Genomic DNA, 23,536 nt, shown 5'->3' with positions numbered 1-23,536 from the left:
TAATTACGCACTACGCCGCAAAACCGCGTTTGCCGATTGGCTGAGAAAACAAGTTGAAAGTTGAAACTTCTATCATAAACTCTCAACGGAGCCTGCAGCAGTGACTTCAGTTTCACACAAAAATGACTTCGTTTGGACATCGCAGTAGTTAGCAACACAACACCGTAAGTCTAATGAGAAAAATTAATAGGGAAAGGTTTTATCCCACGTAAAAATTTAATGAATTTAGCCCGACTTATCGAAAACTACTGTACTGTTCAAGCGGCACGTTAAATGTCCGCGCCCTGTCATTAAAGGAGTATCACCTGCACCGATGATTAAACAGTGCTCTGGTGAAGGTATGCCTAGTTAGACACTAGCAGTACCAAGGAAGTTGTTATGATATTATATTAGGATGTCAATAATAATAAAATATGAGGTATTATGGGAAAGAGAGGCAAGTGAACATTTGTGTCATGTGGTGCTCAAAGACTACTTGAAATCTCAATCACCAGGAAACGAATTGTTGAGGGTTAAGGTTTAATGTAAACATCAGTGACTTTAGATGGAATTTCTCTTTATTTTCGACATTTTGTAGACTTCAAAGTTATATTACTATAAATTTGAAATTATTGTTACGTAATCTTAAAGTAAATTTCGGCTGGTTGATAGCCTAACAAATTCTATTCTTTCTTGATGATGCAAGACTTTTGACACGTTTGTGATCCACTTTTCTCTCAAAGTTTTCACAATGAAGTCCCTTTCCTTCAACCAGCCACACATCTTGATTGCATTTAAAACATGTTTTGTATTCCCCGCCTAGACACTTATATGGAGACACTCCTAGAGAGCTCTTCATGTAAGAAATCTGTCAGATTCTAAACCACACATAAATGATGTTTTGCATATTTTACTAGAGGAATTTGGATGAAAACTTGGTGAAAAAAGGAGACTAAATTGTCGTCAAAAGGAGTGTCTGGTTTCTAAGAGCAAAGGAACAAGTGTAAACTTTAAACAGAATCACATTCCTCTTAATGTGATCAAGTGTAAGTTTGCAGTGCACTGATCAATTTTGGCTTCAGTACAGCACATGTATGCTGGGTTATGTGCAATCTTTAGCTGTTGGTATGAGAGAGGATATCCGGTCAAACTCTATATTATAACATTTGTCAGTTTAAAACCTTATTCAAGTAGTGGTAAATATTCATGTAGAGTTTTGATTTTCGAGAAAGTGATACTGGAGGTGACTGCAGTGATAATGGTCACATGTTTTGTATGCAGTTATGACCCTCAAACAAATGACTCCTGCAAGCTGCAGAGCGTGATGCTAATGGAAGTTAGGCTAATTAAACAAACAATGTTGTGCGTTCACAGGCTGTATTGTCTTTACACATTAACACAGCCATAATCTTAACTGAGAATTGCCATACATTTGTGACTGAGCAAGGCTTAGGTTTTCACAACGGTAACTCATTTCTGTGTGAATATTGGAGATATGACAATGAGCTGTCATTGTGCAGCTGTTTGTCTAAAACTATTGCCCTCTGGATGAATTTATCCAATGATTCAAATCATGTGATGTGTTGTGATAGCTATTTGGCTTTTGCTCACTCCTGTTTGCCCCAGTAGGCTGCAGATTACCTTTCCTTTGCATTCAATAAGTGCTACAGTTTCTATTGTGAAATATATTATTGACTGAAGTAATATTTATACCTTGTGTGATTTCAGTGGAATTAAAATAATGGAAATGCATTATTATCGCCCTACACTATCTAGCATACATTTTTTGTGATCAAGGACTTCATTAGAGGAGGGCAGCTTGCAAGACTGTATAACATCTTCAGCGAAATTATGCAGACAGCAGTTGTGCTTAGGTTTTTCAGCTTCCATTCTCGCTTTTATTTTTCACCCAGTATTTTAAAAGTATTAATGCAGCTTGCAGTAGAGTTACAATTATTATTCCAGATGATGTCAAGGGAGCATGTTCACTCCAAGCAGTTGCAAGAAAAAAAAATAGATTGTGGCAGGCTGTGCATACTGCAGTGACCACACAATCCACCAAGATTACACTTTTCCACTGATACTAGATACACTGTAGTTCTGAAACTTGTCACATTCTCAAATGCTTTTGCTAAGAGTTCATAAAATGTAGTTTCTGCATACAAGAGAAGGCACTTCTTGTCATACATCACGAGAGTATGACCCTGACCCATCACCACTACATCACTACGTCTCCTCTGGCACTAAGAATATAAGTAGCTACTCAAAATGTCCACTGTTAAATTACAGTTTAGTTTTTCAAACCTGTTTTTTATGTTTAAGCATTCATCAGTCATGCTATAGTGACACATCCCTATTTCTGCCTCTGACATGATCATGGTATGAATCAGGTCAGTCACATTTTTAGATACATGTTGTAGCCCTTAGGCCTTGCTTTATTGTAGTGCATGTTGTATTTGCTAATTATGTTTGTATTCGTCAAGTGGCTTTAGATAGCCAATAGCTGGAGAGAATAGAAACTAAAAGGCTATGGCACAGCCTGCTGCTGGTTAGAGCAGCACTGCTTTAATCCCTGACTGACAATGATAACAGGACTAGGACTAGAAATTGGAGAAAGCATGAGGTGAAAGTCCAGTGAAAGGAAAGCGAGAGGACTGGCCTGATCGTCAGGACCCATTAAAGAGACAGTTAACTGGCCAGGCTTTTTTTCTGCTCGACAGAATCCCTCATTTAAGACACAAGATGCATAATTAGAGGCTGTCTTTGTGACTCATTTGCCTACTACTTCCTGCACACAGAGTTATGTCTTGCAGTTTTCATACGCAGCAGTGCAGAAGAAATGACAATGAAAAGGTTGAGGAAAAAAAATTACAGAGAGGCTGTAAGAAAAGAGGATGAAGGCTGTGTCAAAAATGCAGGGCAGCTTTGGTTGATGATTTAAGCATTTCAGTGATTGTGTCTGCTGATCAAGTGACTGAACAGATGCTAACAGGAAGACTTCAGGATTGACTTTGAAGGCTTTGCGCGGCTCTCCATTCCTAACAGACAGCGCTGTTTATTTAATTGAAGTGTCCTTCTGTCATTACCACAGGGTCATCGTTCCTGCAAAACAGATGTTACAGTAACTAATGAGTAGCTGAGCTCACTTCATGGGGTTAAAGTTGAACCCTTCAGCCCCCTCATCTTGTTCAGCCCCTCCATCCAGCCACACCCCTTCTTGAAGCACAAAGGGTCAACTTTAATCTGTTGCACGGTTCTGTGTGTATGTGCACATATACATGCAGTGTTGTGTGTGTGTGTGTGTATGTGTGTAGAGTGGGCACATGTGTGTGTCTCATTTTGAATAACCTTGACCAACTGCTCTGTCAGCTGCATGATGGGGGATATAAAGAAAGAATACAAAAAAAAAGGGCTGTCACATCATAACTTATAGCACAGTGTCAGAAGGCGCTCATTTTCATTTTTTCAAACATGTCCAGCTTGGCTAACTGCCAATTTAGCTGTCCTTTTCCCTCCATCTCCACACACTTTGCCCTGTATTTAAGCAGGAAAGATGTCCAACTCACCTCTCACTTCACGTGGAAGCAGTAATCACATGTTCTGGGCTGGACATCCACCAGCAATCAAGTAAAAGTTTCTCAAGCCTTTTGAGAAGAAGAAAAACGATGTATAGTGAACCAAAAGGCCAAGAGCAGTCACAGGGATCATACTGTAATCCTTAGATCTTCTGCTGAACGTAGGCTGTTTCTGGCAGAAATGTAACTGCTGTTTGTCAGTCAGTTTGTCAAGACATGAGCCTCAGGGTAAGGTTACATTACCAAACAGGTTTGCTCAGTATATACACATTAAACAGAGTGGTATTGGCAAATATTGATTTTGTTTCCTCTTGTACAGTAATTCTGAGAGTGTGGATCCCACAGGTTTTGCTTTGCTCATTGCGGTCTGGTGTTGCCATGGAAAATTAGCTTGAGATGTGTTAGGTTGTTGCAACAGATGATTGACAGCTCTCTCCTTCACTCACATCAGTGAAATCCCTTGCATGTGATTCGGTCTTTGCTTCCTATTTTCTAAAATGATAGCTCTTCTGGAAATATGAGGTGAAAAATAAAGAAATTGTAGTTTTTATCTGATGTGTACTGCAAAGTAATCTAAATGTGAAGTAGTTTTAATGGCATTAGTAAGTAATGTTGCTAGTTTTGAGAGCTTAATTAGGCTTTCCACATACCACATGCAAACCTTCCAAAACCTGTTAATCTCCATGTGGTTCCAATGACTCAGAGAGACCCCCATTGAAGACACACATGGAGACTTTTATTGCCACATCCAAGCAGTGAAACAATGAGATGCATTGATGCAGCTGGAGGATAAACACGTTACAACACCAAAATGGAGTCATTGAAGATTAAGCTCATGAAATCTCCTGACTACAAAAAACAACAAGAAAAGAATCATAATGGTATCTTATCAAGAGTTTCTAAATGCCTATCTTTGATTTTCTGCAGGTCTGAAGGCCACACGAGAGACATGATTGGTACAGTCCGCCAGATCACAGTAGTTACTGATCCAGGTACCCCCTACTTCCTGCGAGTGGACTGGGCAGTAGACCTGGGTGCCGGGTTCACACTAGCTCTCACTGATGGCAGCTCAGCGTGGATCGGAGAAGGTACATTTCAGAAACGCATCAAGAATTGAGGACCAGTCAAAGTATTTAAAACACAACATTTTTATGCCTCGTTTGTCGTGATTTTAGCCACAAATTTGAGCTAACATGTACTACAGAGACTTGCATATTCTGAACATTGACTGGACTGGGTTGTCACCAGGTCTACCATTCATCTGGCTGTCCTAACCGTGTAGGCACCTGGCTGAACCCCATCTCATAATATTGTAATTGTTAATCCTTTAACCAGAGTGACAGCAATGACCTTGTTTCATCATCCCTCTTCACTCCTGTTCTGCAGCTTACAGGTGTATAAAATAGATTAAACTCTACAAGGCTTGTCTTTGTATGTGCAAGCCAGTGTTCAGTGTGTGTGTGTGTGTGTGTGTGTGTGTGTCTCTGTGTGTGTTTGTGTGTGTGTGTGTGTGTCTGTGGTTACATATGCACATGAGTACGTATGCTGTGGAAGGACACCTGGAACATAACTGCTCCCTAGTTTTCTATTGCTGTCCATCTGCGGAGTTGACAGGCAGAGATGGGGTTGTGACAGCTATGTGCGGGGTTCTGGGTCGTCAGCGTTTCTGTGTTTGATGTGTTAATTGGGACCCTCAACCCCGTGTGAGCAGCTGTGCAACAGCTGATGACATTCCCCTCAGTTTCTCTGCATGCCTCTCTTCAAATCGGCTTTCACATGCATCCATGCATTACTACGTAATTTATGTTTATAGTTTTGCTTTGCCCTCTGTCCGGTTACTCTCAGTTGCATGACTTTAACATGACGCATAAATTAGAAAAATGTTTAATCAAAACCTTTTGTGTTCAGTTTCAGAAGATGAAATGACAAAGGAAGCCATTGAATTGGGAGTCACAAGGGAAAGATATGTTGAGGATCTTCTTCAAGCACTAACAAGAAGTGAGGAAGGAGGAGGAGGAGGCAACAAGGAGGTGTATTCTTTCCACCTTACTCCAGATCACTGTCATCTCTCATATCAGAAGATCTCTAATGACGTCTCGGTGAGCAAAAGCTTTGAGTAGATTTTTATTATCAGTGACTGTTGTGAAATCTTTTTTTGTTACCAGTATTAAGAAGGACAGACAGAGTTGTCTAGCGAACAAAACCTTTACATTTTTAGGTGTTAAAGTTCATGTAATAAACTTTAAACTAAGTGGCACAAGCAGTAGCTTTAAGACTGTGATCAGACAGACAATGGCACTGCATAAAAAAAATGCAGCCCCTTCATTTATTTCACAGGGACTGCTGCATTGGCACGGCAACAATGCCAACGCAGAGGGCATTCAAAATTCAGGGTTGTGTTAAAAAAAAGTTGATCCTGGCTCAGCTTTGGCTGCATCACAACACAATGTGACATCACCTGGCATGTTGTCCAATCAAATACATGCAAGTGCACATGTCTTGCAGATAACTTTACAATATTAATGCTGTATTTTCTACTGTTTACCTAATGATCGCTGTGATAAAAGATACATGTAATGTCAGTGTGATAACGTTTTGGTAACAAACCTTCAGACTCATGAATTTATTTCTCAGAATGTAATATTTTATTGTCTTGCCAGTACCTGAAACAGCATGCCTCCACCAACACCACTAACATTGACTGTAGGTGGCACAAGTGTCAAAATTGCAGCAGTTAGTACTTACCTTGCCTGTAGATGGAGCACATCGATACGTCTGCAGTTTTAAACAGCTTACCTCTCGCCAACATAAAGCTGGACTGGAGCTAAAGCTGTTGGCACTGTGGCTCTGCAGTTGGATGATATCTGCTGGAACTGGTTTTGGATGCTTTTCTTCACTGGCACAGAGTGCTTTTATTCAGGGGCACATCATACATCAAGTGATAAACCCTCTAACAGATGTAGAGCAGACCCATTAGATGAAGTGGGTAGTTTGAAAGCCAAGTGTTGAGGAATCTGTGTGGTTCACCCTTGAATTCCACAACATCGTGTACTTACCTTTTGTTACTGTTCCCCGGGGATAAATGCATCTAACGACATACAACAAAATAGAAAGGAAGTCTTATTTTTTACAGGGGGCTGTAAAAAAAGATAAGGTTTATAGTCTTCCAACATTATAGGAGAATTAGAAAGGCTTGGTTGCCTTCAGGGCCCTTGGGGAAAAAGCCACAGATAGGAATCATTCAGTTTGTTCACAGTCATCCGATAGCAACAGAATGAGGTGGGTGGCTTCAGTTTGTAAATGTTAAGAGAAAAAGGTTTGTTGATTGAAAATGGTTAAATGGTCAGGTGGAGTTGGCTTGCTTCAATGTAAACAATCACTTCCCCACATGAAAGCACATCTCTTGTTAACTTTATGCACTGACAGAAACTGAAAATGTTCAGAGTCCTGTATTGTATACTGTGCTAAGGTGGTTCTTCCACAGAGACTGACAGGTTTGATGGAGTACAGGTCATGATGCTTTCAGTGGATTTGAAGTGTTATTCTTCCAAACTGTGAGAGGATGCTGTTGCCTCCAGGGAACATTTCACTTGGGGTCCTGGGACTGCTGTGAAGGCAGAGGAGACCAGAGGGAGAAGGCCAGGGGGGTTAGCATCACTGTTGAGACCGTAAAACCCTGATTTATGGACAGGGGCTGTCCCCATCTGACAATGTTAAACAACGGTTGATTAGAGCCTTTTTCTTTTCTTTCTCCAACCTCCCCTGTCTTTCTTTGTCTCTATGAGTGTGGGCCGCGTATACAAGTGTGCCTATGTGTGAATGTGTCCATGTCCAGACATGTGCAGACATTCTGTAGGTTTTAGATTCGGCTGCCAGGATATCAGCCTTTCAGTGTCATACTTGACTAATCAGTTGTATGTGACTGTATCTCGTGTAACTAGTACATCCCATATTTATTTACATATATATACAAGATATCAAGAAATTATGTTTTGTTTTTGTGGATGTTGGCTCTTTGAGACTCTTGAATCCCCACGACTCGGGATACTACTGGGACAACCTTAATGCTACTATTAATTATTCAAGGCTTTTTTAAAAAATGGAATAATATATTATTGATATTGACAATAATTCACAATGCATTTCTGATGCCTGGATGATTTGGTTGATGGCTTTGTTACAGAGAGACAAACAAATAATTCAAGATTTGTATTCCCTAATTTAACAATTCCACTGGTTTTGACATGACATAAATGAGCTCTCTTATCTGTGTAGGTGTGGTGTGTTTTGTGTTTTTTGTGTTTTTTGCTCAGTCAAAAGTTGTTGCCAAAAGGAGCAACTAGACCACACAAAATGATTGACAAATGTGTCCAGCCCCAAGTGTGCTTTTTTAAAAATCGAATCCATGCTCACATTGTTGCTGACAGTAATCATCACTGTGTGTGGTATGTGTGTGGTAGACACAAATCTAAGAATCCTGGGGGACTATTTGCATTAAGTGCAAACTACCACTCTTGTCTAACACCTGCTTCTTTTCTTTTTTTTTTTTCTTTCTCTCCCTCGTTTGCCTTTTTTTTCTTTTTTGAACACGTCAGAGGTTAAAAAGTGGAACATATTTTCCCAGCCAGATAATTTGAGGGTGCAGAAATGACCAAAAATGAGGCAAGTTTCCTTTGGGAATAGAAGAAAGGAGGGCAGACGCAAACCAGGTGGTGAACTTAACCTGACATTAATATTTTATGAATATGACCCCAGAAGTTGTAATGATGAATGTAATTTGGGTGTTTGCTGTTAAACTACTACTAAGCAGGTGTTTTGGATGGCTAAGTCAGACATTATCTCCTCCTTAATGTCTGTTTAAGTACCAATCTGTCACTGGTGGAAAAAAAAAAAATCACGTACTGACACTTGGCAACACAGAAACTTAATATTCTTGCGGATTAAAGATTTTGGAGCAAGTAAGTGGAACTAACAGATCCTGTACATCTGGTTAAAATTACCCCGATTTGGCTCCCAAATATGAGACCAAAAAACTTTTTTTTCCTTTTAGTTTAGTGTTTTTTTGTAGGCGCTACGGTACTTAACTCTTTAACATGGCTTACTTTATTTTACATCAGTCAGTTATTGCATCTGGTTTTGTTTGATAAAAAAGTACAGAATCTTTTGAAATGCATGATGTAGTGCTGTGACGAGCAGCAATTTGATCGGTTATTCAGGGGCGTCCCGTCATTTTATTAAATTTTATCACTCTGTGTTCGAGTGTCACTTACAGCTTAGTTCTTACTTCAGACCAGATTTGATCCGGAGAGATTGGGATTCTGACAGCTGTGGTAATCGAAGCCCCGGGATTCTGGATGAGTCTGTGTGGATGAAATGTGACACTGATTTTTCCATGTTTTATGTTTGTCAAATAGATCCTGTGTTATTGTTCACTGGGGATTCCAGCTGTGCAGTGTGAGCCAGCCAGAAATTTGACTGGAGAAGGCAATGTTTTCTCATTCTGGTTCAATCATCCTAAAATCTGAAGTGTGAAATGATATGTATTTACGAGTGTGTTTGTACACTCTCAGCCTGAGTTTGTCAACATTATTTACAAATATAAACCATGTGCGTGATCATTTCCAATCTGTAGAGTGTTTGGGAATGCAAATGAAATTCAATTAGACCAGATCATGAGTATAACTGGAACTAATATATGAATATAACTAATGGTCCAAAAGTGAAAACTTTACAGATAAAGGGACAATACATTACTAGGTGACCTATTTCTTTACGAGCCACCGAACTACTTTGGTGTCTCTTTGGCTTGCTTTTGTCTTCCTTTCTTCATGTGAGCAGATTTTTTTCTTAGTTTGAGTTATTATTTGTTAATGTTCCTTATCTGTTTTGTGTCTTGGTGGCTCTGTGCTTGGTGGCTGATCTCGTTGTATTTGAATTTTCCTGTCTTTAGTTTTGTGTCCTGCATGCACGTTTTTATTATTAATCTGTGACTCATTTTTTGGATGGATTATTAAATGTATAAAATGTCATGAAACAGTGAAAGATAAGTAATTTCCGATAACTCAAAGTTATATGTTCCAATTTTCTTTGTCCAATCCAAAACCAAAATATACATAATCATTTTACAATGATAAAAAAAAAAAAAAAAATATGAAGCTGGCTTTTTTGGCTTGAGAAATTACTTAATCAGCCTCAATTATCAAATAGTTGTAGATAAAACATTTTTTTTCAGTCAACTAATTTATTAATGCACTAATGGTTTCAGTCCTACTAGCATGACTCATAGTCTTAACAAACCCGATATAACATGTCATTTTTCACTGTGTCATCTGTTTACTTAAACCAAAGAGCACCGTCTGCCTACATGTGGAGACTGGCCTTTTTAATGACATTAGATACTGTTAACAATTTGGATGGATCAGAACAGGAATACCCACCAAATTCATTGTTGATGATGCAAATTTTCAATTCCTTGAAGTGGGCAAAATGCTTTTATAGTGGTTTCAGAAAAAAACTAAAATCAGCAATCCTCCAAACACCGAGGGCAAAAATGAGGACACATTGGATACATGTTTTGCTTTTAGTGTCTGGGAAATTGTTGAACCCGGATTTAAATACTGACCACATTGAAGAGTCTGATCCACCGATGCATCTCTCCTGCTGTTTCCACCAGCAAGTTCCACCTCGCACTATTTTTCACGGACTTGTAGTTTATCTAACCTTGACAATGTGTTCCTGCATCATACAAACATCTCTGAACCCAATATTCTAGGCCGATATCTAAGTGAAATGAAGCATTTTAAGTATTTTCCCCCACTCTCTGCTCTCCATGGCCGTTGTTTATGAGAATATTTGTGTTATCAGTGATGGACTGCTGTCGCCCCCCACTTCCTGCTCTTTATCTGGCCTGACGCCTCTGCACGGCGGATGAGGGAGTTGATGGGACAGGCTGATCTCTGCTCGATGCCCACTCTTCCCATACTGAGCACCCGTGCCCACCCTTGAACACTGTCTCTTTGTCACCATACACACAGTGCTCACCCACTCACTTCCCTGTTCCCTAATAACTATTTTCAGATAGATAGACGGAAAGAAAAAAGGGGTTTGATCAATGACAAGTTCACTATGATGTTTCAAATTATAAGGCATACGGGCATTGCTGGTCTTATATGATATTGTGCAATTTAAAAAGAGCTGGAGTTTTTGTTGGCAAATGAGCTAAATGTATCTGGCTTTTTTCATTCTTTGATACAATTATATCAGTTTCATTGATTACTGATTATTGATTAAAGGGGGTTATTGTACTCTGATCCTTGGGAATAAAGGGTGGGTTAGGTCTCCAGCTGTGTGTTGGACGGTGTGATAGAGAAAGCTTTGTGTCCACTGTGCCCACAGTGTGTTATGCTATCGTTTTCACTGGGATTGTGTTCTTTTGGCTTTGTCTTTCACACCTACATCCCCCCTTCTCTACGGGTTTGACCTTATGGTCTGGCTAGCTGTCTGGAGACGCACACGCAAACAAACAGTGGACCACACACACACACACACACACACACACACATACACACACACACACACACACACTTGACCACATTATAATGTAGGACAAATTCATCCTGAGAAGAGGATTTTATATCCACATATTTTCCTGAATGTGGGTGTCGACAATGTTATATACAGTGGATTTTTCAGGGTATGCAAGGTCAAGAACTTGGCCTCAATGTCTTTGATGGTCAAAAACTAGCCCACCGTGTGTCTTAAGATTCATAAAGTCTTTTGCTGCTAGAGGCTGAAACAACCTCAAAGAACTATTTGCGTATTTTCGTGTTATTTCAGTTGAGAAAACACAGTAGAAAAATGTGGCAGTGGGTTGTGCATCACAGACGAACAGTCTGACCTCCCACACCTTGGCAGAAGTTGGCAGCAGTGTGCAGACTGACCTTTAACTTTATCTCTGTCTCTCAGGAGAGAAACTAAAGCTCAAGAAAATAAAGAGAGCTTTTTAGGCTTTTTCTGTCTTTCAACAAGGAACTTTAACCAATAAAAACAAGCATTCATCACTGCTTATCTGATATGTAGAAATTAGTATGCTGCGTGCCTACATTTTCAGATTTACATCTTGTTTAGTGCATCCTTCCTCTTTCCATGCAATGCAGTAAGCTTAAGGTAAACTTCTGGTGATGTGGAATTTGCATGTTTACTGCAGTAGTTCTGAGAAACCCTGAAAGTAAAGACAGTGAAACACACAACCTTTTGGTATTTAAAGGAAGGAGAAGACGAAATAAACAGCAGCTGAGTGTTATTTTCAGTGTTAATTCAGTAAATGAGGGTTGTGATTCCTGCAGTTTAGATCTCTGTATCTGGTGTCTTAAACTGGTAATACTTTGTTAACATGCAGGTCAGAAAGATTTATGGTCTTTAACTGTGTCAGTGTGTAAAACTTTGATGACAAAGTTTGACAAAGTCCCAGTCATTATTATGGAGTGAGACTCGCAGAGTAAATGTAGGACATTATGGCATTCTTTAAAGTTTGGAAATATTAGTGTAGTCACCATGTCAGTGTCCAAAGCCTTAACATTATCCCCTCTCACATGGCTGATTTATTGCTCATTGCATTGTGAGCATACAGATAGTAATGTGCGACATGATCACTTGCACACTATTCAAACAGCCAAACATCACCCATTCTTACTGAGCCTCTACCTACACTAGTCTCAGCGTTTCATATTGATGGTGGACCATCTGGCGCAAACACTGAATCACAGACATGTCGACATGTGGATGACTTACAAAGAAAGCTGAGTGTCATACAAACTCCCTCTTAATCCCAGAGAGGAGCCTGCACTGGATCACTGTGACATCCTAATGTTGCCCTACATTTTTATGACTTCCTGGGAACATCATCCTCCTTAAGATCCTAGGTGGTCTCCACTGTGTCCCCATCCTCCAAGATGAGTTTTGTTAAATCGCTGATTTCATTGTTGTGATCAGGGTAGGTATTGACAGCATTTGCACCGAATAGCCTTTGCAGTTGCAAAAGAGCTGGGATTTTTTAGAAAACTTGTGCAAATATATATATTTTTTTTTTCAGAATTAACTGTGAGTCTGTATTAATTTTAGAGCGAGAGGGAGGGGGAGAAAACATAGGAGGAGGACGAGAGAGAACAGAATTTGGCATTAAGAGAAAGAGACTGCCACAGAACAGAAGATTAACAGAGACAGACAGGTACGCTAAGGCTGTGAAGCTGTGGGAGCGGCATGAAGCGAATGTCCGCTCACTGAAACATGTTCAGGTTCACCAGCGGAGGGGAAAACAGCTGTGTGACCTGCCAGGACAGCATCAACCTGGGACAAAAATGACAAGTATTTTATGAGAGCTTTTGAAGATGGAGGCTTTATTATAGTGGGTCTGCAACCTCGACGCAGCCCAGTGAAGATTTAGCACCTCATCACCTTCTGGTTTCCCAGTACATCACGAGCAGTACCTTTCCGTCTGTGTGTGCATCAGTGTGTATGCGTGTGTGTTTGCGAATGTGAGAATCTCCAAGGCAACAAGCAAACAAAGATTGTGCTGCTATTTGAAAAATAAATGTTTCGTGAGGCAGCTTTATGAGCAAACTCCCTCCGGGTTGAACACTGCTTCTGGTTTTCCGTATTTGATTATTGCCATTTGCTATAAATTGATTCCTATTTTGTCGATAATTTAGAAAATTTTACGCATCAACTAAATGTTAGAAAATGCTGAAATTCCCCGGCCCTGCTTTGTGACTGAGCGCCAAAATACAAACCAAATGAGGAATGTTTTATTACTTCTGAAGCCTGCCTGTGATTCCAAAGAGCCACTGACAAAAATCAACAGAGAGGAAACTGTGTGCTCACTTGGATAGTTTACTGCTGACTAGTCAATTCATCCTGTATTTCTCACAGACAGAAGCAAACACATCATCATCTTAAAAAGTCTCCCACTTCAAAGAAAATGTGATGTAATGGTTTGTTGCACTTCTATATTGCACAGCTTCTTGGGATAACAGTGAGGTGCAAGTGCCTGCTCATTTTTCACTGTACGTAGATTTTGGAAGCTGCTTTAGATGAGACCGTTAGGTTCTTGCCTTACATCTGGCCTGTTGCTCATGTCAGGATTACGGTGCTAGATGTGCTTTTTCCAGGGGTACCTTCCTCCAGCGTTTCCTAGAGGATCCCCAGGTAGTCCCGGGGCAGCTGGGAGATGTAGCCTTAAATCTTTGGTGCTGTCTCCTCCCAGTCTGGCATGCTCAAAGGGAAGCACCCAGAGGTTACCATGTGCCATGAACTACCTTAACTGTCACCTGTCAGTGCAGTGAGGTCCTCCCACATTGCTGAGCTCCTCAACTGTTGATGAATGATGAAGCCAGCCAACCTGAAGACAGAACTTTATTTATCTTTTCTTTTCTACTCTTCTTTCCCTCCGTCCTTCAGGTGCACTTGGGCTCTGTGGAGCTCCAGCCAGCTCCAGACTCTCTAGAGCTGAACCGGGAGATGATTGGCCAGTCCCTAAAGCGCAGCACAGATCTGGAGTCAGAAAACTACCAGCTGCTGGAGGAGAACCATAGACTGAAACAGCAGCACCAGCGAATACTCACAGAGTAAGAATAAAGAGGAAAGAAGCTCTGGTGGTGGATTAAAATGTTCATGAAAAAAATGTGTGATGGACAGCAAATGGCAAGTTCAAATGGAAAACATCCCGACAGAATCTAATTATTTTCTTTAGATTTTAGCTGCTGGTATTTCTTTGTTGATTGTGTTGTTTGCATGCAAACTCCCTTTGCTTTTTAAGTCACGCTGCCAGCTGTTTATATCCACAACAATCATCCGTGACATCATCACCATTCGCCCATGTAGGAGTATTGAGGGTTACACCCAGTGAACTGGGCTTATGATTTCTGGGAACTAACTTCAAATGATTCTAATGATGAAATATACGGTATGTCTTTCATGTCATATATCCCTGGCACTTGACTTCTTTTCAAATAATATTTTTGGTGTGATTGTTTATCTCCTTGATCAGTCATTGGCCAATGAATGAATCGTTGCCAGAGATGGAGGTTCAGGGTGAGTTATGTGTGCACAGGGTGGAGGCATCAGCATCATTCTTCTTTGCAAATTGCTCTCAGGAGGCAGACAAACACTAATTCTCAGCTTTTAAAACATGTCGGTCTGTCAGTCAGTCTCTGCATGTATGTTAACTTTTTGCACATACATCAGTGTCTGTGTGTTTTCTCACCAGGCTGGAGCAGCAGGTTCAGGATAAGGAGATGTTGGAGAGGAAGCTTTACTCACGTTTTGGCATGGTGCTGAACGAGAAGAAGGCAAAGATCAGAGGCCTGCAGGACGCTGTCCGCCAGCTCCAAGAGACCGCTGACCGGCAGAGAGATGAGGAGAGGAGACAGAGGTCAGCAGACTGGTGTTACATGGCTTCCTCTGATGCTCTGGCAAACCTGGCTAGCTTTGCTACTTTAAAATACAGGACCCAGTGAAATATACACAGGGTTTACCTATTAATGTATGTGGTCATTAAAAAAGAAAAAAAAAAAAAAATTCTGTGTGATGAAATGGCAGTGACCAGTTGATACTATGATGTATTAACATACAGTACTGATGTATGAGTGTATTTGACTAATTTATGTTTCAACCTACATGATTTTTGATTTTTGAGGCATCTCAGAGAACAATTTTCTTCTGTTATTATCACCATCAATTAATCTGAACATTATATAGTATAATATATAACATGATACATTATATATTATAACAGATGAATATTTTTGCAGTTAATGGGGTTTTTAGTTGGTCTATAGAACATCAGGACTGTGAAAATGCCTATTATACATTCATAGAGCCTAAGGTGGTGTCATCAGATGTCTTCTTTTCATCGGACCTGTAGCCTAAAACCCAAAAACATTCAGACAAGGAAAATCTGCAAATTCTCACATGTCAGCAGCTGGAATGATCCAGTGTTTGCTATTTTTGTTTGAAAACTGATGTAAAGGATTGATCAGAATAGCTGCTGATTAACTTTCTGTTGACCAACTTATTGCTGCATCTTTAGCCTTAGGTACATGTTAGACTACTTGTTGCACAGTAACAGTTAAAAATGGTATTTGACTTTCACAGGCTTCATGCGTCACAGCACCAGTGGGTGAAACTGAGGGATTAACATTTCATGAGATGCACTTTATTGTGTGACAGTTAATTTAGCGTTTAATGTAGAATAAATGATCATATTGACAAGTCAGTGCTTTAGTCCCAAGTTTTGTTTCCAAGCAGGTCAGCACAGTGCTGTCAGATCTGGTTTGCTACACCTCTGGCTTCTGCAGAACACTGACAATGGCTAATTTGTTTTTTTTTTTTTTTTTTGTTTTTTTGTTTTTTACAAGCCTGTGTTATACCTTCCGTCATTGCCACAGAGTTTGGATGGAAGATTTTACTCATAATTGCAGCTCATATGTTTGGCTTTGCCACTATCCCTTGCGGTCAGTAATATTAAATATTGACAGATGATTACCCAAAGCATTTGCCAACACAGTAAAATGAGATGCTGTATTTTCTAAAGCATAGTCACCCATGTAACTCAATTTTTGTCTTTAGTTTTCCACACTGTCCCTCACACTGATATATCTACATTAAACACTCCTGTCAAACTTGTGTAATTTTCTCCAGTGACACTGAAGCAACTCAGGGTGAAGATGGCAGTCAGGACAGAAGAGAGGAGACAGTTCAGAGCATCCATCCGTCTCAGGAGTCAACTATTCTCATCACAGGTATGTGTCTGTCTGTATATGTGTGTGTGTGTGTGTGTGTGTGTGTGTGTGTGTGTGTGTGTGTGTGTGTGTGTGTGTGTGTGTGTGTGTGTGCGCGTGTGCGTGTGTGTGTGTGTGTGTGTGTGTGTGTGTGTGTGTGTGTGTGTGTGTGTGTGTGTGTGTGTGTGTGTGTGTGTGTGTGTGTGTGGTGAATGTCACCACAAGAAAATCTGCCCCTAAGGCCCTTGAACCATAATAAATAAACCATTATATGCCAATTCAGGATGAATAATCGGGTACTAAAAGTGAGAGTCTTTTCAACTTTGTCTGCGTCATATATTGCAACACTAATACTCATGATAATAACCAGATTCAAACATCTCCTCGCCCTCTAATTAATCAGAGCAAAATAACAAGGCTTTCAGGGGGTAACAATGACCTTAACAATGCAGCATACAACAAAATAAAACCTGGCCGTTAGATACATGTTTGTGAGTTAATGTGCACAAAGGGTGAGTTTGATCAAAATATAATCAGGGTTTAGGTGACAGTGTTATAATTGTAATGCTGTATATTAAAGGGTAAACACAAAGCTACCAGATGCATAATGCATGTATCATTCAGGTAGGGGGGCTGAATCAGATAAATGCTGAACACTGTGTTATGTTTCAGAGCATCATTTAAACATAATTTAAAGGAGTTATTTGTAAGTTTTACTGTTCAGCATTAAACTTCATTCCTTTACTTGCCAAGAGCTGTCTCCAGTGATGGAAACCAGCCTACTTGTTTTTCAATGTAAGCGCTAGTTCGGCATGTTAGGGTGTTCTAGGTGTTAAGAGAAGAGGTGCTTTCGGAAGAGATGAGTCCTCAAGAGATTCTTGAAGATAGAGAGGGATGCCCCTGCTCTGATAGCATTTGGTAGCTTGTTCCACCATCGGGGAACCACAGACGAGAACAGTCTGGATTGCGATTGCCTTTTGTTCACGTATTATAACCTCTTGTACTGTAAATGCAACGGTGGCTGAAGCTATCTGTAAGAATGGTAGGTAAACCAGTTAATGCTTATGTTGGCTATGTAGCAACAGCAAAACTTACAAAGAGCTCCTTTAAAAAAAAAAAAAAAAAATTGATTTAACTCATTTTGGACTCATAGGGCGCTTTTTACTTACGCATGCACCATGTCTTGATGGAACAGGGTGTGTGAGTATTTAACATGGCAATTTTTTACCCATTCCCAGTCCTCCCCGTGATGTCATAGGTCACATATATGACTCAGTAATGATGCAGACTCAAAGGTAAACTCTCAAGTTTTGGCTTTCCTCGAACTGATTTTACTGTCCAATAAACTTGACAGTTGAATGTAATTGATCATGTAGACAGGGGGCTTGAATGTTAACTTAAAAGCACACACAAGCAGCGAATATACCCTCGGGTAGCTGGGTTCTGGGAAACACTTGTCAGTGAGTCAGCCAGCGGAGTCTGCCTTGATTGCTTCAACACGGCGGACTGTGAGGTGGTCTTCCCCGTCCTGCATCATACAGAGAAGCTGTGATGTCACATCTACTGAGTCATACCCCCCTCTGCCACAGTGCTGCAGTCTGCTGGGATAACCCGCCGATCGCTCTCTCAATGGCCGTGTTTGTGCTCACAGCCAAAGTCAAGCCACCCCAAGAGGATAATAGTTTTGCAAAACACATGGATGTTGTAGTGACTTCAGCAGGTTCTCGTGGCTTGGCACTCATTCTCTGCACTTTGTCTCACTCACACAAACACACATGCGTACACACACACACACACACATGCGCGCGTACACACACTCTCCCCTCCATGCCCTTCGCTCCGATCCTGGCTTTCGGTGAAGATGGATGGAGGTTGTAGATTGCGCAGTATGGGTCTTGGCTCACACACTTTGTTGTTTGCAGTCCAGAAACATTTACAATGCTTTCTTGTGTTTTCAGCTTGTCCGCGAAAATCACCCGGCACTTCACTCTCATCTCAGTGCCCAGTCGAATTTGTCCAAGCATTCTGATATCCTCTACTTTTTAAAATGTTATGGGTGTGTGTCCCAGCTTGTGTGTGTGAGTATGTGTGTGTTGCAGTATTTATACTTATTCAGCTGTCCAACAAATCAGTCTCTAGGCGTTGCTCTCTTGGCCATAAGCACTGTGGTGGAAATAAGCCATATATTCATGTCAATGGCTGTACAAATATGCTAATGGGGGCCTAATGCGTTGTTAGTCCTTGTTTATATTGTGCAGCCTCTGTCTGGTAACCTCAGCAACCAATTAATTCACAGCTACATTCAGAATAATCTGAGGGCATGAAACATAAATTATGAGCTGCAGCAACCTTTTGTTTAAAAATGAAGTAAACACGTAAGTAAATGAAGTAAACTTTGGTGAATCTGAGACCTCACTGACCTTTGTTGCGTTTTGATTCCCCACCCATTTGGCTCTCGCAGAGTTTGACCCAGATCAGAAACTGTTTGCACAAAAGCAGATTGATGTTTTCTTTGCATTTAGAAATCTACCCAAACTTTACCAACATAGTGGGCTACACATCACCCCTTTGACATGTGTGGCCCCAGTTAACCCTCGTGCCTCGGGCTGTGTTTTCATATTGCTGAGGCCTGATAAGAGAGAGTAATGACAGAGTAGACTTGGAGACAAAAGAGAGAAAAAAAAAAACTCTCTCTCTGACCTGCTCCCTCCAGGTTTAGCATCTGATAGTGACAACATAGGAAGCAGATCACTCACAGTGGAGTGACTAAAGATAAAAGAGACAGAGATGGAGGAAGGAGAATGAAAGGAGAGGAGAGAGGCAGTCTTTGCTGAAGGGATAAAGTCAAGAGTTCAGTCAGTAGTACCACCAGACTCAATACACTCTTCATTCATTTACTGTGAATATCTACAGTACTATTATTTAGTACTATTATTTTATACATATTAGTTTTTATCTCTGAATCAGTTCAGCTCACGTCTTCAAAGTTTTTCTTTTTATCTCACACAACTGCTCAATCTGTCGATCTTTGCATCCTAACAGGCTAGCAGCAGTGTTAAAGGGCAAACAGGTGTGTTTGAATGTCTGTATATAAATGATTTTATCCGAGTGTGACTGGGCTTGTGTGGAATGCCAGATCTCTATTCCCGATAAAGGTCACAGGACTTCAGGTGTGGAGATTTCCAGGGTTAACATAGGTTAACTGAGGCAATACGCCACAAATGACACTGATGGAGAATCACTTTAAGCGATGAAGATGGAGAGTTTGGGCTTCAGTGATGAAACCACTCAAGTAATCCCAAAAATTTGGCATGCAGGCTTTTAGAGGCATCCGAGGAACTTGCACACCAGAAGTCATTGTGAAGAAATGTTGTTAGCATGTACTACCTTTTGATTTACTGCAGACAGGATTGATTTTTCAAATGAACTGCCCTGAAGGTTCAGGTGTCTTAATGACATCATTGATTAAAGATGCGCTTGCTCAAAGTAGCAACAGCAAAGTAATGATGTTTGTTTGTGTATGCCTCTGATGTGTGTACCGCATATATTGTATGCAGGTCGTAATCTTGAGTGCCATGGCATCTCTGTGGACCAGACGTTTTCTGACGATGAAGACGAACAACCGAGGCGGAAGCGCAGGCTGCTTCACACTCTGAGCCCAGAACCTTGTGAGCAGGAATAAAATCACAGGTTAGTCATAGTGCTGATGCATCCAGTGTATCACCATATTTGGTATCATAGTTGTTCTTATCACTGCTTCCCCTAGATTACTTACATTTTTTACTTCCATTTTGTCATTTTGTGGAGCCTCTCCTCACATACAGTAGCATTACAAAAACAAAGCACATCTCTGGGGGAGTTTAGATGGGAAAATGGAGATTATATGTTGCAGATTTTCAAGTAGCTCATATTAAGATAGTGTCAACATGACACACAATCTCTCAAGTCTTCTTTTAGTTAAAGAATAAGCTTTTCCATGTGGCCTCAAACCAGAGTTTAACAACGATGCAAGAAAATTATTCCAAGCTTTGACTTTTATGGGTCTATGAGACATTCTTTTCCCTCAAATTTCATTCATGACGTTTTTTTTTTCAGTTTGGGCACTCACACAAACCTCTGAAAAATCATCACAGTAACAGATGTGTGGTGCCCTACTGAATCTTTGTCCCCCATTCCTTCCACATCTCCCATTAAAGAAGGCTGAATCATTGTTTTGTCGTCATCATTGGTGTTACAGACAAAACCCAAACATGCGCGCTTTCCCAGCATCGAACAAAGTCAGCTTAGGCACAGGCGTGTTCTTGCATAATTATTTCACAGGTTTTCTTCATCTTACATCTTACAGTATGGATTGCATTGCTTATTGGGGTTCATATAGAACTGCTTCTCTCTGACCACAGCACTGTCCTTAGACGTGGAGCTGGTGCTAAAGAATATTCGCAGTTTCCTCCTAATAAATAGGATTGGTTAAATGTGAAAGACATATTTGTTCTTTTGTTTTTTTAAAAGGCACTTCGGAAAAAAAACAAAAACAAAACAACAAACGGTGACTTTTCATATTCTACCTATGGCATTTAACTTCTTAAACTCTACAAATTTTCATTTGAGTACAATTTATAATACATTTCTATGTGTGTATGTGTATGAACCACATGACTTTATAAAGATGGACTCACTGGTGGGTCTGACAAAGTCCCAGAGATTAATCAGCTTCTGGTAATGTTTGGATTTACAGAGGTGTCTCCTGAATATCCGGCTCAAACATACAGTGTTGTGAGGTCTTTTCCTTATTCAACAGCTGCATGTTTTCTCATACTGACACACTGCAATAGAATGACCAGAGGTTCTTGGACTGTTGCCTTTTAGGGCCACAAAGGAGCTCAGACTAACATTGCATCTTATTTTAATAAATAAAATAAATAAATAAGTCTGAAAAGCAACAAATAAGTATTTCCATCACAACACAAATTTACATCTCCAGATGTGGTGGTGATGTGTGCTGTGTTGGAATAGTAATAGCAGCTTTCGCTTTGCTATGATGTTGTCACCGTGGTACATATGAGTTTGATAACCTCTTCTACATTTGTCGCACTGACACTTCTTAAAAATCTTAAATCCGACAACCTCATAACATCCTCCCACAGCTTACATTTGGGTGTTGGCTGGCAAATAAACAACACTGGAAATTACTGCAGTGTGTTGTGTCGCTCGGTCCAGCTAAGCAATGACAGCAACAGCTTTTGAGTTCCAGTGAAAACATGCACTTCTTCGCTCATTTGCACCCTCGCCTTTGTATTTTCTATCAGATTTCATTTGTTACCCACATTTTTCTTTTTTTTCCAACATGAGCTTCTTGGACAGAATGCGTGATAATGTAATTCACTCTTAGCTTATATCAATATATTGAACTGTGTTTCCCATTTTTTTTTATGAAGGAAAAAATATTAAATTTAAAATGTGATGTTTGTTTTATCAGAGCAAATTACATATTACCTCTAACTTTTTCCCTCTGTTTACTCTCTATTCCCTTCTGTCTTTGCCTCTCTTTCTCCCCATCTTGTCTCCAACACCCTCTTCAATGACCAGATGATATCCAGGACTCATCAACATGATTACAGCCCTAAATCTAAGGCTTTTGTGATGAACAGGTTTTCTTGATCCCTGTCCAGCTATGTGGCAAGCTAGTCAACCCGTACCCTGATGAACACAACCAAAAACAATGACAACCAGGCAACAGTGTCCTGGAGGTGTCCCCAGATTTGATGCCAGATTAAGTCCCAGATTGTTAAAGCAATTTTCCCAAAGCAGGAGCATGTTGCTGCCATCTGGTTTGCTTTAACTGTGACAATTACCTGCCACAGCTCTCATGGGACGCTCGCTGCTTGTCTCTCATTTTCAGTAAATCAGAAGATGAAGAATTAATGACGCCATCTTTACCCCATTCTGTTCTCCGCTCGGCGCTGCTGTAAAGATGCGTTAGTGGTCATGTGATAGCAAGCACTTAACGCCCTCCGGTGTTTCCTCAGGAACTGATGGCATTGTTGCTAATGACGCGGAGAGTATGGCAGATAATGTGGACCAGTATGGAAGTAATTTCTCAAGAGCTTGACTTCGCCCTGAGCTCGATTTTGGCTGCCAAGCCCCTCGGCCTTGGCTCCGTGTGAGACTGAAAGAGTAACGACTACTGAGGGACAACAGGCTACACCCAGAAAACAGGGTGTCTCCACTAAGGAACCGAAGCTGCTTTGTAGCTGCTTATTCATCATGTCTCGCTGATGTTTTCCTCCTTCTTTTCATTATGAAAATAAACTATACACCATCTCTTTCATTTCCACTTTCTAAACTAGCATTTTCCCAAAGATAATTTGACCTCCCCGTTTTTTCTTGTTTACATCTCCTCTTTTATTCTGGAGATGTTCTGTGGCCCAAACTACCTGAGGGGTGTTATGCAGAGGGTTAATAGGGTTATGTTGTCTTCACCTCCTCACCTCTTCCTTTACCTCTGCTACCAGCTTTAGGTCCTGAGGTCATCACAGTGTGTCTTCACACTGACAGTAATGAAGCTAGGGAGATCTACTCTTTATCTGACCATTCTACCTTTGACTTCTGGACCCTCCTGCCGTCTTTTATAATTTGGATGATACCTATATTGTCTGCTGAAGACCACGGGTGGCAGCCAGGATAATCCCACAACACGCGCTTGCTGGTTTAGTAATCCCCACAGGAATGTCACACTCTCTCCTCTGCACAACCCGTCAATAAGGCTTTTTATACAGGGAAGTCCATATCGGGTATTGGGGATAATTTACAGATGAGTGCATGACAACGTGATCTGGAGACTACGCTGAATATTTCAGTCAATAGTTTCATTCAGAAAATAATCCTGATAGCATGTTAATGCAGATTATTCTAAAATACAACATTAAAATAAGGAAATGGATGTTGTTTCCTTATTTTGAATAAACCCTGAAGATTGCTTTTGTCTATTTTAAAGACATTGTAAATGTTTTCAACATGTTGTTGCAAGAATAAATATTTTTCATTTGATTTTAAATATAACAAATGTTTCCTGGAAATGTATGTATGTAAAAATACATGTTTGAGATGGTAATATTTTGTGTGAAATATTGTAAATATTTTTCAAATCTCTGTGGAGATAAGGCATCTTATTGTCAGCCTGACTTAAATAAACATTTTAAATTACAA

General features: G+C 40.3%; 1 protein-coding gene across 3 annotated transcripts; it reads left to right on the top strand.

The window, feature by feature from the left end:
* The first annotated feature begins 49 nt into the window (after positions 1–49).
* On the top strand, positions 50–23,536 carry LOC130169611 (DNA repair protein XRCC4-like). Of its 3 annotated transcripts, none has more exons than XM_056376500.1 (8): positions 50–164; positions 4,482–4,642; positions 5,463–5,653; positions 14,010–14,176; positions 14,818–14,982; positions 16,251–16,351; positions 19,888–20,020; positions 22,843–23,536. In XM_056376500.1, the coding sequence occupies exons 2-7, from the start codon at positions 4,504–4,506 to the stop codon at positions 20,010–20,012; spliced, it is 888 nt and encodes a 295-aa protein (XP_056232475.1). In that variant the 5' UTR covers positions 50–164; positions 4,482–4,503; the 3' UTR covers positions 20,013–20,020; positions 22,843–23,536. The 3 variants fall into 3 exon arrangements, with proteins under 3 accessions (XP_056232475.1, XP_056232474.1, XP_056232476.1); XM_056376499.1 differs by having other exon boundaries at positions 21,917–23,536; XM_056376501.1 differs by lacking the exon at positions 22,843–23,536 and adding an exon at positions 20,426–20,823.

The sequence above is a fragment of the Seriola aureovittata genome, chromosome 5, assembly GCF_021018895.1.
Source record: "Seriola aureovittata isolate HTS-2021-v1 ecotype China chromosome 5, ASM2101889v1, whole genome shotgun sequence".
Classification (NCBI taxonomy): domain Eukaryota; kingdom Metazoa; phylum Chordata; class Actinopteri; order Carangiformes; family Carangidae; genus Seriola; species Seriola aureovittata.
Note: the sequence above shows the minus strand (reverse complement) of the source record. Positions and strands in the feature narration are given on the sequence as shown.